This window comes from Amblyomma americanum, chromosome 3 (assembly GCF_052857255.1).
Source record: "Amblyomma americanum isolate KBUSLIRL-KWMA chromosome 3, ASM5285725v1, whole genome shotgun sequence".
In the NCBI taxonomy this organism is placed as follows: Eukaryota; Metazoa; Arthropoda; class Arachnida; order Ixodida; family Ixodidae; genus Amblyomma; species Amblyomma americanum.
In genome coordinates this window covers 175,738,706-175,754,920 of record NC_135499.1, presented here as the reverse complement: position 1 = coordinate 175,754,920, position 16,215 = coordinate 175,738,706, and the positions used below count along the sequence as shown (strand labels likewise).

Here is a 16,215-nt window from a genome sequence, read left to right as displayed (position 1 = left end):
GCAGCAACCACGACAGCAGAAAGTTCCATATTGCAGAAAGCCAGAGGCGTATACTTACCAGCTAAATTTTCCTGCGGTCACTTGCAGATAAAACAAACTTTCTGGGCAGACAGCGAGACATACGAAACCGAAACTGAAAAGAAAACGAAACTGAAACCACTGAAGTTTGTAAAATTTGTTTATTGTAAATTTTAGGCATGATGAATGCGTCAAAAGTTGTTTGTTGCATGCTGTTCATATAAATTCCAAAGTTCAAGGGCCGAGAAACCTGTATACGAGGTGTTTGCGGCTAGAAAGTGCATAATGCTTTATGAAAAAGCGCGCTAAAGAAAGTTATAAAAATAGCATATTCAAAAGGCTATTTTTCTGCTCAAATGTTGATGTATGTCCAGAACTTCAGCGGCGAAATTGGTGGTTGTGTTTGTGCCTTGACTGGGGTGCCAGTTGCGAGGAGGTAGAATGCCTTGCCTCCGTGGCCAGAGGTACGCGACGCAGCGAGCACCGACACACCGCTGTTCACGAGCCCACCTGAAAGAATTGCCATGAAATATTGCATTAATTCCAACGCACAATAACTTTCGTTACGTTCTAGTACAAAATATTTCTTCCAGGCTGCAACAATTAGAGAGTAACGAATGCCATTTAAACAAAAACAGCCTGGACAGACCATGGCAGATTCACAGCGAAAACAGATGGTCAATGTCCATGAATATATGATCAAACATAATTGTGACAAAGAGGGTGTAGCGCTTTGGCTTACGCTTGGTCTAGCCACACATTTACAACCGTAGTAGCCTCTAAATTTTATACATATTTAGTTTTTAATTATACACGAAGAAGCAACCACTGCAAGACCTTTCAAAAGTGGGACCACCATACCATAACTTAGCAACACACACTTCTACATGCCTAGCATTCTTACTGCTCGATGGGATTAGAAATAAGAGAAAAGCTGTGACAGCACACGCACCAATGACTTGGGCCAAAGTGTTGGGGCTGTCATCACCGATTCCAAGAAGCAAGCCACCGGGTGAGAGAAGCTGCAATGGCTGGAAAGCAGCATCATCGAGGGAGCACAGAAGCAGAGTGGGGCCACTCACAGTCCCCACGACAGTGTGCACCACAGACCCACTCTTTACGGTCAGGGAAACTTCAGCTTTGCCAAACACAGCTTGCGGAACATGCTTATGTGAAGTCTGCAAGAAAGAAAAAAAGAAAACATTTGCAGCCATCTCTTCTCCACAGAAGTTCTATATCTCTCATATACTACCAGTGCAATTTTGATACAGATTTAAGTGCTTCTTTTTCTAGATCACACACCATCCATCTAAGAAGAATTCTTAAAATCAAAGCACGCTTAGATTTGGGAAGACAAATTACTTGAGACTACGGAATTGATTTTCAGACTTCGCTGTTTTTGAAATATGGCTGTCAAAAGGGCAGCGGTTCTTAGAGTTCTAGGGTGCTTACTTGGCATTAATATATAACACTTTTTTCACAACAGCTGCATCTCTCTTTGATAATATGTATGGCTATATGAACACAGATGCTTGACAGATATTTGGCAGTAAGCACAATGGCTAGGGGCATACAGGCTACCCTTGCACAGCAGCACTCAGCCAGCAATGTGTGCAGCTTCTTACCAGAGCTAACATCTGCAGATGTATTTTATTTAGCGCACAATTACATCTGTGTGTTCAGGTGCCTTAAAGAGACACTCAGGTCAACCTATACAATTTTTGTTCTCAGTAAAAATTCACTGCTCAGCACCTTCTAGCTATACTGACATTAGTTCAGCAGCAAAAAATGCATTTATTACTGAGAAAATTCAATATTTAGAAATGAAACACTTCTTTCCCTTGCTTGATTCAAACAACTCGTGACATCAAGGGCAAAAACGAATCTGTGATCACCATCTGCAAGAGGATGGCAGCGTAAACTATCCTCAGAGATAAACGTATTAAACAATGGTCATGTCATCATCACAGTCTACTTGCGAGAATAGCTATAGCAGTGGCAATAGCTGTGTTTCATTCTGAGGTATTTTCTAGCTTACAAAAGCTCAATCTTTAGTGGAAGCAGCCTTTTTTTGTTATTAGGGCACACAAATCTATAAATACAGGCCAATTTCCAAGTTTTCCGTGATGTCCCTTTAAATGGTAAGGACAACAGGATGCAGACCAGTACCCTGCAGCAGCCCCAACCCAGTGAAAATGTTTTCTGGTGGGACAGGTAAGGCAGCAGCACAAGGAGAGCATACCTTGATGCCAGAATCTGCTGAAAGCACTGTCACATTGATGAAGTTAGCATGGCTTTGACCAAATTGGTTCAAGAGGCCAATGCAAGCTGCAGATGCAAGAAACTGGCCCTTTTTCTCAATCTCTGCACCTGAAAGAAAAAATTGGTGGTGAATTAGCTCTGGCTAAACCTGGAGTGACGCGATAGCTACAGTTGGCTGAGTGGAACTTGGTCACGTGACCAAACACATGATGAACCACGTGACCAGTCACGACGCCGCGCCACCGGCAGCCGCCCCCCTGTGGCGCAGCCACAGGGTGAAATGCTGCCGTAATGTAGCTATCGCTACAAAAGGAGAAAACCAATCGCTGAACATGCAAAGGGAACGATAAGGACCAAAAGTTTTGTCTTGTTTTGTTTAACCCGAGAAAAGTAACCCATCGAAAAAGAAAAACTTCATGTAGTTGGAAATTAGCTCACCCTTTGTGGTTAGCTCAACCTGGAGCCCAGATGCAAGAGAGCCCACCAAACCAGCTGCAATCTTTCCCAGGGCAACACAGAGGTCAGCCCATGGCTTGTTCTCGGGAACTTGTGTTTGGGACAGAGATGGTGCATTTACCTGTGCATGCAACAAATTCAAGGTGCACAACTGCACTGCAATACTTTTGGCTAAAATATATAAGGCTAATTCTACCTCTGTATGCATGCTGACCATTTGCACATATGTTCGTAATTTAGTACACAATGAAAAAGCCGCAACCAGGCTGCTGGTTGACAACACTGAATATTCTATCTTCCACAATATACATTTTTCACTTTTCACAAGTACCCAGTTGCAAAAGCCAGTCAGCCAGCACAAACTTAGCTCTAAACTAACTGACAGTTGAGATGCCCATGCGATCGATGGACTTTTGGTGGTAATAAAGTGGTGTCAAAAAAAAAAGGGTGATCCAAACTGATAGATTTCCAAAGCATATGCGACATGATCAAAAACGAATAATCAAGTGAGTAATATTTGCTAATTCTCAGAGATGTACGAATGACAAGGCAAAACCTAATGCTCAACAAGTACTCTGCAGTTTTAGTAATGAAATAAACAAGGTTTTTTTATTCAATAATTTAAGCCACGCAGTTAGCAATCAGAAACAGCAAAACAATGTCCTCCACTGAAAGGCATGAAAATGTAGTGAAATCTCAGCATGCGGAATTTGCTTAGTGGGGGACGGGGGGATCGAAGGTGAAATTTTTTATTTTTTGGTGTAGAGCAATAAAATCTGGCACGCTTACTGGGAAATACAAAATTTTACTGAAATTCATTACTATACCAAACTTGCAGAAAGCCTGGAGTCAACGAAACATGGTAAGAGTCTGCAGTCACCCACAGTTTAACCCAAAGGAATGGTTTATGTACTGATATTGTCCATATATGTTTAGCAGCCTGGTATTTTTTTTACACAGAATTTTATAGCCAAACTTGAGTAATGTACCAATTATCGTTATGTCTAATTAGTGACCTGTGATGCAGCAGAGGGTGCTAAGAATCTCTGGCTCCGGACAGGCTGCCACTGGAAGCAAGCGTAGCAGGGGGCAGCAGAAAGTTAGGTGGGTGGATGAGATCAAGAATTTTGTGAGGATACGGTGGCTGCAGCTGGCAAAGGACAGGGTTAATTGGAGAGACATGAGAGAGGCCTTTGCCCTGCAGTGGGCATAGTCAGGCCGATGATGATGAAAAAAACGAGAAAGTAATTCAGAAATATAGGAACCCCACTACATAAAGAATATATCAACAAACACAATGCAAAAAACCACACGCAAATCTTCGAAGCCATTGTCATGCTGTGCTTTCTGCAAGCAGGACAGTCTGGTCAAAAAACACTTGAGAAAATTGGTATCTTTATGGAGTTATCAGCTAGTTTTTTGCTACTTACAGTCTCAAAAACGTTTTTTAATGTCACTTTTGGGCTGTTTTCAGGGAAATTTTTTGGGATATATTTAAAAAGGCCTTATAGCTACCAAATCTGTTGTTTTCTAAAATCAGATTTTTTTTTTCAGAGATTTTTGCGATTTGATCCCAGTGTCCCCCCCTTAAAGGGCAACTGAAGGGGTTTTAGAATTTGCAAAACTTGAAGGCACTGAATGAGTGAACCTTGCAGGTAAAACATGCAATGCCCTTTTGTGGTAGCATTTTAAATGGTGATGTAATTGCACACAACACACAACACCAGGTGGAGGTGCACGGTCACATCATCTACGCTTGCTTTGAAGGAAGAAAACCAATGCCACCTAAGGCAAAGCTCACAAAGCGTTGTTTGGCATTCGATGATACATGGCATATGGTGTGGGCAAAGGCAGCAGAATATTGAAATCTTACCGTCCGCGACATCACCTAGCTTCTCTACACTAATCTGAGGCTGTGAGTAGCAGCCCAAATTGTAATCGGCGATTATTTCACTATTTTAAATGCTTGCGCAAAAAAAACTTGGCATGCTTTGCCTAGAGTCTTCATACATTCGAATCCTTGAGTATTGTGAAACTCTGAAAAATGTTTCAGCCTCCCTTTACACAGCATTATAACAGCCTTAAAGTAGTTTGGGTGTACAATCTTAGAGAAAAGTGTCATTTTCATGTGTTTGACATATAGTAGCACTAATTGCAGCTATGTTCGAACTTAGTAGACTTGAAAATAGCACTGCAGAGAATGTCAAAAGTTTTACTGCAGCTTCCTCAAAACTTGCTCAGTAAATAAATCTGCTGACAACTGGAACACATTTATGACAACAGCAGCTTACCACCCCAGGGACTGCCTGCCCCTTGGAGAGGGCAACGAATTGCTCAGCAATCTCCTGGGCCACACGAAGTTGTGCTTCTTTGGTGTTGGCACCCAGGTGTGGTGTACAGATGACCTTGGGATGCTCAAGGAGCTTGGTGTTCTTAGGAGGCTCCTGCAGACACATATTATGCACACATACACCAATAGTAGCAAAGTTAACCTCAGACTCATGTTACTGCCATTTAATTAATTTTTCTTGTGGTTACTGCAGACTATGAGAAATAAACATCAGTAAAATAACAAATGCTCCTGTACATATTTTGGCAATCGCTATTATTTTTCCCCTGCCAGACAGGCTTCAGTTGAACCTTGAATGTTGTTACATCTTGCTCAAGATGCACTAGTCAGCTGTCACAAAACACAAATAATTGATATGAACCATATCACAGGGACTTGCCCACCCCGCTGTGGTTTCTAAGGGCAGCAGCGAGCCGCCAAAATGACACCATTACACCTCCCGAGTGATTATGCATGCCTGTTTTCCAGTCATTTCTGGCTCTTGTTACTGGCCACCCTTTTTTTAGTTTCACATTGAGAAACGACAGTTTCTGCAAGCAACTTCTGACACACTCGCTTCTATGATGAATGCCATCTTTTGTTTTTGTACTCTCTGTTAACGTAAAAGGAAAGAGCCCTTTTACAGAATGAAAAATTTCATTTCAGTTGGCCTTTCAGGTGTTCTAAATTGACTTGGGCCCTGCAGCTGCAGTATGTAAACCTGCACAGTTGTCCCACAACTACCAGACTGTGCTGCTGTTTTCATCTTTCAAGAGTTATGGTCATTCAGGGTGGTACACAACACTTGCCTCAATAAAGACGTCCAGTCCAGCACCACCGCACTGACCAGACTCCAATGCAGCTAGCAGATCATCTTCATTCACAATGCCACCCCGGGCAACATTGATGATTCTCACACCCTTCTTGCACTTTTGCAGGCTGGCTTTGCCTATGAGATCTGCATAAGCAGAGCAATACCAAAGTGTGTCAGGTGCCAAACCCACATGAAGAAAAGTGCTCCTGCCCCGGTGCCTTTCTCCCAAGAGAACATGTCACGGCCTGGAGGGGCACTATCAGTAATCACGTTTACTACCACTACATAGAGCGGAATAGGCATTACTGCAACACAAATTGATCAGTCTGACATTAGGCAACACAAATGTTAATTTCATCACTTTGCACTACACCTAGCTTCGTGCTGTAAAATTACGCGCAATATGAGAGAAAACAAATATTAAATTTTCTGGTTATTTCTCCTCTAAAGTTGAGAAAGACTTTTGGATATCATATGCCAAGAGAAAAACTAGTTAGAAAAATAAAAAAACTGCTTGTCATGGATAATTAAGACGTAATCAATAACTGAATGCTCACACTTTTTTCCCTTCATATTGCACACAACTGTACATTTGTTATATTGGCAAGGGTATAAACTCATAGCAGACGGTGCCGCTCCGAGACCATGGCTGCAGTTAGGAACACAGTACAGAGCACGTGTTCATGCTGTGCACACGCCGTGTTCCGGTCCATCGTCATTTGAGTGACTGACCACATGTCGGCTGGCGGGCTGTAACAATGTTGGGATCCTCATACAACAAAATGAGCTTTCTTACTAAACTATCAGCTGTGAAAATGCAGGAGCGCTTAATGCTGTAATAACTGCAACCTAAATGCACACTGAACTAGACTAATATGCAACGATTATTATCAGGCTTCTGTGCTGTCACAGCACTCGAAATGCCTTGTTCAGGAGGCAAATGACTTTTTCGTCCAGCCCAACATGCTGATTATGCATTTTCAAGTGTGATTTCCAGTTCTTTTCCTTGCAGTGACTGCATTGCTCACCCTTAGTCTGAGGTATGAGAGGTGTGTGAACAGTGATGTAGTCAGCCAGAGGCCAGATCTCATCAAGGCTCATGCTTTCAACTCCAAACTCTCTGGAGACCTCCTTGGGAACAATCGGGTCAAAACCAATGGTCTGTGAGAAAAAAGATGGGAAGGGGAGAGACCAATTCACAATTAATGTGGAATGTAGCAACAGCGCTGCTTCAGTTGTCTAGAAGCACGGCAAAAAAGGGCAATCTACATACAGCAGTCACAACACCTACAATTTAAGTTCCTGTGCAGGCATGCAGATAGTATTGTCGGCTTCATGCTGATGAGCTCCTTCAGAAATTAATGCTGCTTGATATACTGCAGAATTTCAAGTTTCAGAATTTAATAATCTCATGCACTCTTATTTTGTGCTGCTATTTGAAACACGGAAAGCCTGCTTTCACGGACTGCATAAAGAACTACTTGTTTATGCTACTGTCTCTACAAAGCTCCTACCAATATGCGTTTATATGCACACCTTTACTCATCATCACAGACCACATACGTGCTGAGTCATTGAGCACCACAGATAAGAGAACAGTGTGTTCACAAAGCAATTTTACATTGCGTAAGTCCTCAAGGAGCCCAGAACGAGTGATGTGGGCCACTTAAAGTCTGTTTTATTATTTTGCCAGATTTAAATGTTCCAATAAAGGTACTTTCCAATTGCATAACTTGTACATAGTAGCATGAAATAACCGTGCCCTTACCTTCATTCCAAATGACTGCATCCTAGTTGCTACTTCCTTGCCGATCCTCCCGAGTCCAAGGATAGCAAGAGTTTTGCCATAAAGCTCATTACCCATAAAGGTTTTTCGGTCCCATTTCCCACCTTTGAGAGAAATGGTAGCAGCTGGAATCTCTCTATTAAAGCCAAAGGAAGAGAAAAACCAATTACAGATCTGTCAAAACAATGTACGATATGAACTATATAAGAAGCAAGCATCTTTTTCTCAGCATGGGAAGAAATGTGCCAACCTATAAGCACAATCACTGCATGCAGCAAAACTCTTTGCAAAAAAAAAAAAAAGTTTCTTTTTCAGGGGTATTGTCCCCAACCTACACAAGAAAATACAAAAGGTGCAATAAATTCAGCTCGAATGCCTGCCAAAGTGCACGCAGAGGAGTCTGAAGCAGCTTACCTTGACAGAGTGATGATCATTGCACAGGTCAGCTCAGCTGCACTAAGTGTATTGCCACCAGGGGCACTGCATGCAAAAAGCCAGAGACAACTTTTGTGCCAAAACCAACATTTAAACCCTCTGCGCACATGAAACACAAAAGAAATTTCCACTAGAATTTTACATATTACACAACATACTGAATGCTCTGAAACTTCGAGCTAGCTAGCCCATGTTCAGCCCTACATATGGGACTTCAGCTTAGTAGCACACTTGAATCTTTCAAAGCCTTCAGAAATATTTTGAATGCATAAAACAAGTACTGCACTCTGCAAACTAACCCATGCTTCTCTGCTCTTTTACACCCTTTATCACTTCCCTTACTGCAATTTGCAGTTCAAGCATCCACCCTGAGCAAAATGTTTATCCCACTCTTTTCCTCATAGGCTTCCCCTCCCCATATGGTCGCATCAGCTCTTGGTTACAGTAGGTTTCAATGCATAAACCTTTCAAGATCAGTCCTTGTGTATATCCCACAAAACATATTAGGTGTCAGTTGATTTGCATTACTCAAAAACTGCACTCCTACACCAGGCTACAATCACTAGTACGCAAATTAGTGGTTTTTGACGCAGTAACCGTCTCACTTCTAGGTGGACGCCTCAACGATGCCGTGAGGGAAGGGAGGAAGGTGGGAGTGAAAAAAGGAAGAGAAAGAGGTGCCGTAATGGAAGCAGTATGCAAAGAGTATACAGAGAGAGGTGTCTAAGACAAGGAAGATGACAGGTACGAGAGATAAAGATGCATGTGTAGTCTCACATGCAACATATAAGGTTAATGAATGGCATATCACTACTTTCACAAGGTTGCAAATGGAGATTTACTGATTGAGCAGCACTGATGATATGAATGGTGAATAAACTAATTAAACAACCACTAATTGGGTAAACCCAAAATTTCCTCACCAGCTTCACTCCAAATGACTTTCAGTGCATTTTAATTTACATCAACTATTGCTCAAAAAAAATTACTTTTTCAAAAGGAGGTTATTGCCAGATGCTATAGTTACCAAACACTTCTCATTTCTTGACAACTTTCACCAACATGAATAAAACCTATAAGATATGCATCTGACAGCACTGGTTAACATAACCAATTAAATATATAAGTACAAAAACTATATATATGCATTAATAAAGAGCCACCAAAACCAAGGAAAGAGGTATGTTCATATCTAAAGTTGGATACAACTTAAGCCTGCAGTGAAGCTCCGCCCACTTTCAGGAGCGGCGCACAGAATTCCTCCACGACAAAAATGTAGGCCATTGTTAAAACTTCTCTTGTCACCTAAACAAGAAGCTAACCATGAGAAAAAGTTATAAGCTCAAGAATTTTGATACCTGGCTTGTTTAATAAAGTCAAATACTAAAAAGCTGATTTCGTTCACTTTTGTGACTGGCTAGCGGAGTACGCCGCGGACCGAAGCCCAGTGTTAACAACTGCTGTTTTTTAGGTTGTATCCTACTATAGGTTTTTAATTTGTGTCATTGATAAATGGGAAATTAATAGTGTAATATTTATTACTGAAAGAATTGATCAGAAAGAAGAAAAACCACATGCTAACTGTGGGATCCGAACCCACGACCTCAATATGTTTGAGGAATAACTATGAAAAAATAAAAAATAAAAGTTATACTGAAGTAAGAAGTGTTCGGAATCATAACTGCAGACACGTCCAACATGTACTCAAAGACCTCGATAGTTAACATCTCTGCTTCGGTGACTATGATAAATAAGAGAAGACAGATGAAATACCTGTCGAGTAATGTCAAGCAGCTTTGTTGATGTTCCGCGAGTTCTGACGAGCACGGTCACCTGAACTTTGTTTTGCGATATGCTTTGCACACGATGCTTGGGGGAGAGTTACGCGAAAATGATAGCACGCGGGAATTTCGATCCATTCAGCAGCAGACCGGAGTGCGAAACACTTGCTGTGTGACCTTGCACTCAGCTCTCGCAGTCACAATTTGGCTGACCGAACGGGCGCTCACTTGATGACAAGGATGCCCTGTCTCGTGGCGGCATCGCAGTCGATGTTGTCGACTCCTGTGCCGGCGCGCCCAATGACCTTGAGGGACTGCCCGGCTTTGATAACATCGCTCGTCACTTTCGTCGCCGATCGTACGATGAGGCCATCATAACCCTGCAGAGCGGAAACAGACCAACTGGTGCTCCAGTGAATGAAAAAAAAAACATTACAGAACTCAAACACGCATAAAAGCCACACTTATTTTTTTCGGCTCGTTGCATTTACGCGAAGAATTCATGCTTAATTCTTAATAATAATTAGCTTTTGGGGAAGGAAATGGCGCAGTATCTGTCTCACATATCGGCGGATACCTGAACCGCGCCGTAAATTAAGGGAAGGGATAAAGGGGGGAGTGAAAGAAAGAGGTGCCGTATGGAGGGCTCCGGAATAATTTCGACCGCCTGGGGATCTTTAACGTGCACTGACATCGCACAGCACACGGGCGCCTTAGCGTTTTGCCTCCACAAAAACGCAGCCGCCGCGGTCGGGTTCGAGCCCGGGAACTCCGGATCAGTAGCCGAGCGCTCTAACCACACCACGGCGGGTCCTAAATTCTTACTGTTCAACGCTTTTAGCAATGTACCAAATTCATTACAGAGTAGTATGAATTCTTTCGCTGCGCTTAAATTTCGCGGGATGGAGTAGGTGACTCCAAATCGAAAACACATACAAAAGCAGGCCTGCGCAGAATGTTGACGGCGCCAACGGCACTGAACTGGCATGCTGCCTCACTGTACCGCTCATCGACTACGTGGCGCGGAGCCGCGTATACTTTGCCCAACAAAAACACACTATATCCACGAATCCAAACTTGCCGCTAGTGCGTTTCACGTTTGGGGCGTTGCCAGAGCGAGCGCTAGTATTGTTTGCCAGTTACCTTGATCGCTTCCAGCAGCTCGGGCTTGGTGTGGTCGGTCTTCAGCGTCACTTGGACACCGTGGTTTTCGAGGATCTTGACGCAGGAGGCATCGACCGAGTCGCTGATGAGGACCTTTCTAATTGCTAAAGCCATGCTGCCGTTCTGTAACGCTCTACCTGCACGAGTGAAGCTCGGGTGCCAGTGCCGGATAGTTGGTACGTGCGGTGCGGCGGCTCGCAGACTGCTAGCAAAGGCGTGCGCACGGCAAAAAACTAAAACGATAACCGCTGCTGTCGCGTACGGGTGACGTCGCCGGTCGAGGGAAGTGGAGAGGACCGGTTTCAGCGAGCGGCGGCTCTCGGACTACCAACCACGGCGCGTAATGCGACCCCCTGGAGTGGCGAGAGCGCTGCGTAGCAGACAGCTCTGGGAGGAGTGAAAGGGAAAAAAAGTATGGCTCGTGATAAGGAAGAGTGGAGTGCAAGTGCACAGCTTATCTGCTCAGTTCGCTATCAAGGCTCCGTTTATGCTACATCATTGCGCCGCAGACAGTCGGCTGACCGATAACGGCTCGTGGGCATATCGTAATCCGTCGCGCGCGATTCCGCCGTCAGCAATTCCAGTACTGCCTAATAATTAACATATATGCCAGTCATTCTCAACCCATTTTGACTGTCCTCATGACTGACGTGCTCACAAGCGCTTACAAGTTGATATTAGGGAGCTTTAGCATAGCCGGACAACCGTACAGTAAATACGGTAATGCGTTTCAGTTTCTACCGTTTCCAGCTAGGCTTGCCAAGCCACATTTGCCGTACGGAAGCAGTTGCCGTAGTTACCGCGCTTACCGTCCGATTATGTTAATAAAGAAGCTAGGACCAAAATCCAAGCAAACATTAATACAGGTAGTGAATAAAATGATAGTGGATGGGAAAGTTCCTGATGAATGGCGATTAAGTAGAATGAACATGATATATATAAGGGAAAGGGGGACAAAGCTGAAGTAACTACCGTCCCATAACAGTGACATCTGTGGTTTACAGAGTGGTGATGCAGATTATAAAGGACAGATTGCAGGCTTGGGTGGAGAACGAGGGGGTGCTAGGGGAGCTACAAAATGGGTTCCGGAAACAAAGGAAGTTGGAGGACAATCTGTTTTCATTGACGCAGTGCATAGAGATTGCTGAAAAGGAACACAGGCCCCTAAGACTAGCATTTCTGGATATTAGGGAAGCCTACGACAACATTATTCAAGAGTATTTGTGGGGCATACTGGGCACATTGGATGTGGAAGATGAAGTAATCAATCTTTTAAAAGGTATATATAAAGGTAACAGAGTGCTCATAAAATGGGGAAAAAAATGTATCAGGGCCTGTAGAGATAGAGCGGGGTGTTAGGCAAGGATGTCCTCTGTCTCCTTTGTTGTTCATGTTGTACCTGCAAGGGTTGGACACCAAGCTAGAGAGGAGTGGACTAGGCTTCAACCTTTCTTTTTTCAAGCAAGGGGAATGGATTAAACAGTCATTACTGGTACTAATATACGCGGATGATATAGTGCTAATGGCTGACAACAAGGAAGACTTGCAGAAGTTGATAGGCATATGTGGTACTGAGGGAGATAGATTAGGTTTCAAGCTTAGTAAGGAAAAATCTGCAGTCATATTTAATGATGAGGGTGGTGAGCATAGAATGCATAGTAATGGATGAGTACAAGTATGTCTTGGGGTGTGGACAAATAACGGCGCTGAGTATCTGACAGAGCATGAAAAATATGTAATGAATAAAGCTAGTAGGAATGCAGCTGTCATGAAAAATAGGGCACTGTGGAATTACAATAGGTATGAAGTGGTAAGAGGGACCTGTAAAGGGGTGATGGTCCCTAGCCTGACTTTCGGTAATGCAGTCCTGTGCATGACACCAGATGTTCAAGCAAGGCTAGAAATTAAACAACGTGGCGTAGGGAGGTTAGCTTTGGGAGCACATGGCAATACACCAAATCAGGGGGTACAGGGTGATATGGGATGGGCATCTTTCGAGAGCAGAGAGGCTAGCAGTAAGATAGCATTTGAGGAACGATTGAGAAAGATGGAGGAAAAGCAGTGGGCTAGGAAAGTTTTCAGATACCTGTATATAAAGAATGTTGACACGAAATGGAGAAAGCAAACTAGAAAATTGACAAGCAAATATCTGGACAGCAGTAAGGGGGCAAATAAGCAATTATCGGTTGTTAAAGAAAGAGAGAGCTCTGTGAAAAACAGGGATGCTGACGAAATCGGCACTGGGAACATACCGGACCTTTAAGCAGGAAATTGCCAAAGAAATTATCTATGATAATTGTAAGGGAAGCTCTGTTGTTTGAGGCCAGGGCGGGAGTTTTGTGAACTAAGGCATACAGAGTCAGGTACGACGAGATAGACACGTGCGTTGCATGCGGAGAGGAGGAGGAAACGGCTGAACACTTGATACATTCCTGTAAAGGGCTGCACCCTACAGTGGAAAGCAGCGGGGCTGATTTACCCAAGGCATTGGGGTTTAGGGGTGGTGAAGGGAAAGTAGATTTTAAGCGGGTATAAGTAACCAAGCGAAGGTTATCTTACTGGTGGCTAAAATCAAGAGAAGAGTAAAATTTCATAAGCCATGGGTAGGTGGCTTGAGCCACCGCCCGATTTAAAGGGTTCAGCCGTATCTATCCATCCATCCATCCATCCATCCATCCATCCATCCATCCATCCATTGATAAAACTGCTTAATATGATGCAGGGTTTATGACTGACAGAATAACATAAGGCACTCTTTCACACAAAATAAGCTTAATAACCACTAAAATTTCACTTCCCATAATTATATTAAAGTTCATCAAATAATATGCATGTCAAACATTACCACATCTTCGTTTCATATGCTTTCATGCTCACAGCAACCATGTGAATATCCCAGACAAAAACCCACTTTGCAAAGGAATGTTTTATTATTCTCACTTGCATTCTGAACAGACAGTGAACTGGCAGAATGCATAGGTAAACCAATATATATGCACATACATGTGTTAACAGCATAAACTCGAATTACGCAGATTTCTAAAATTTGTATAAAAGGTAGCTGCTATAAAGACAAGCCTATGCAATCCTATATGTTAACCCTGCCGTGACAAGCTCCTTTGACAAACTGCTGGATTTGCCAACCATAAACTCAACTATGGTACCTCACATGACCTAGCATTACATCATCTCCTCTCCAGCTAAAAACATTAGCAGAAGGGAGCAGATTGTTCAGTCTACACTAGATAAAGAGATCATCAACAAGCTCGTCTTTGGCGTACATTTTTGTTTAACCAATGCACATTAGACCTACAGGCATTTCTTTCCAATTCCTTATGCTGAACACGCCCAATTGCACTACAGCTAGCTAGCTCTACACTGGCACAGGTCTGTTGGAAGCAGGTGGACTGGACATGACACAGGATGTCATGCACTGGTTGCTACCAGCCACAGTTCATGCTGCTGTCTGAAACAAACAGCTGTAGATCAAACGAGACATGCGCCAAGAGCACCGGCAGCCTAGTGCACAAACATGCACCCCTTTAAGACACTCCTTATTCACTCTTCTCTGTGCTGTCAACACTGTAGGAATGCTGACCAGTGGGCCACATTTTCACAAATGTGCATAGGTTAGAGAAAAAAAAGTGTAGATCTTTGGAGGAACAAACTTGTAAAAGTTCATTTTGTTCAAGCTCAACTAAAAAGCCATCCTCCCCTTTCGATCATGTTTCCTGCAAATTGGATAAGTTGAAGCAATAGAACAAAATGAAGAAGCACACATCTGTTTGTTAGCACAGCACATAATTCTAAAACAAGGAGGGTGGGACTTTCTAAACTGTTGCAAGGATTGTCCCAGATCTGAAAGACATCAGGAAAATAAAATTGTGCCGGCAAGCGAGTGCTCGAGAGGCACTCCTGTCCACTGCTAGGGAGTGGCATTAACCGTCCAGGACCCTTGCACACGCATGCACACACACATACTCGCATACAAACTTACATGTATACCACAGGTACAAAGCAGGAAGAGGCTGTCAAAAAAAGCAGCAAAAGCAGGAACTCTTGACAGTTCACTGGCCTCTCTCCCTTGAGTAGCATTCTATGCATAAAATGCGCTGACTTGCACCAAGCCCTCACCTCTTCTTCTCACTTCTTTAAGATTTGAGCAGCATTCCAGAAAACCTGCTGAATTCAAAACAAGTGCTGCACTTTCTTGTACCAGAGACTGAATGGCTCAATGCTGCAAAGACCAGCATATAGCAGTCCTAGCCCTCCAAGTGAAGCTTAATTTATAATAGCCCCTCCTGCACGTGCTCAAAAGTTCTGCTCACTTTTTGTGCCATCTTTTTCAAACAAAGGGCCATGCTTTACTACACTTAACAACTTTCCTAAAGATGCTAATGGTTGCAGTCACACGCCTGACAACAGAAACATAACAGCTTATAAGTGTACCTTGAAGCCTTGCAAATTTGTGAAGATGGTTACCACTGTTACTCCTTTTAGGCATTGTACACAAACTTTCAAGGAGGCAAGGTGAGAATTTACTCATATTAAATACCACAAAGACAACACAGCAAAAAACTGAAACAGTGGTTGATTTAGCAATGCAAAGAGATAGACCAACAACAAGTACAAACGCACTCGTAGAAGAGTTTTTCTGAAACAGGACACTCTCGCATACTTCCAATGTAGCTTTTGCACCAAGCAAATTTTCAGTTGCAAAATTTCTTCACTGCAGTTGGCTACAGTTAGACAGCACAAAACAATAAACCACATGGTGTGCTAGTCAAAAAAGCTGAAAGATAGTAGAGTCAGGCTAATGCACCTATGTTTGTAACCAATCGCAGTAAAATCTACACCTCACTCACAGCCCCATGACCACAAGCCTTGCTAAAGTCAAATTTTTTACTGACAGCGATATTACAAATCCTGTCAATTGTTTAAGTAAGCTTGTGTGAAATGCACCTCTTCCCAGCAAACTAATGCATTTCCATTGCTACAACAAAGCTTTTCACAGCCTGCAATGCATAAACACCATCGGTAAGATCAATTTGTGTCTGAAACCTCCATTGTTTTGAGGGGTGGGGGGGGGGTGCATGTTTTTAAAACATTTATGCCATGCAATGACATCCAAAGGTAGAATAAAATTTTGGAATACAGACGATAGCCAACT

At 43.0% G+C, this 16,215-nt stretch overlaps 1 protein-coding gene across 1 annotated transcript; it reads right to left on the bottom strand.

Moving 5' to 3' along the window:
* Window positions 1-160: 160 nt before the first annotated feature.
* Window positions 161-16,210, bottom strand: LOC144125487 (D-3-phosphoglycerate dehydrogenase). The gene is made up of 11 exons (XM_077658921.1): window positions 11,025-16,210; window positions 10,110-10,261; window positions 8,080-8,145; window positions 7,648-7,801; window positions 6,908-7,040; window positions 5,875-6,023; window positions 5,028-5,180; window positions 2,719-2,857; window positions 2,261-2,388; window positions 971-1,196; window positions 161-528 (listed from the first exon to the last, which is right to left on the bottom strand). Exons 1-11 carry the CDS (start codon window positions 11,157-11,159, stop codon window positions 371-373), a joined length of 1,593 nt encoding a protein of 530 aa, XP_077515047.1. The 5' UTR covers window positions 11,160-16,210; the 3' UTR covers window positions 161-370.
* Window positions 16,211-16,215: the final 5 nt, after the last annotated feature.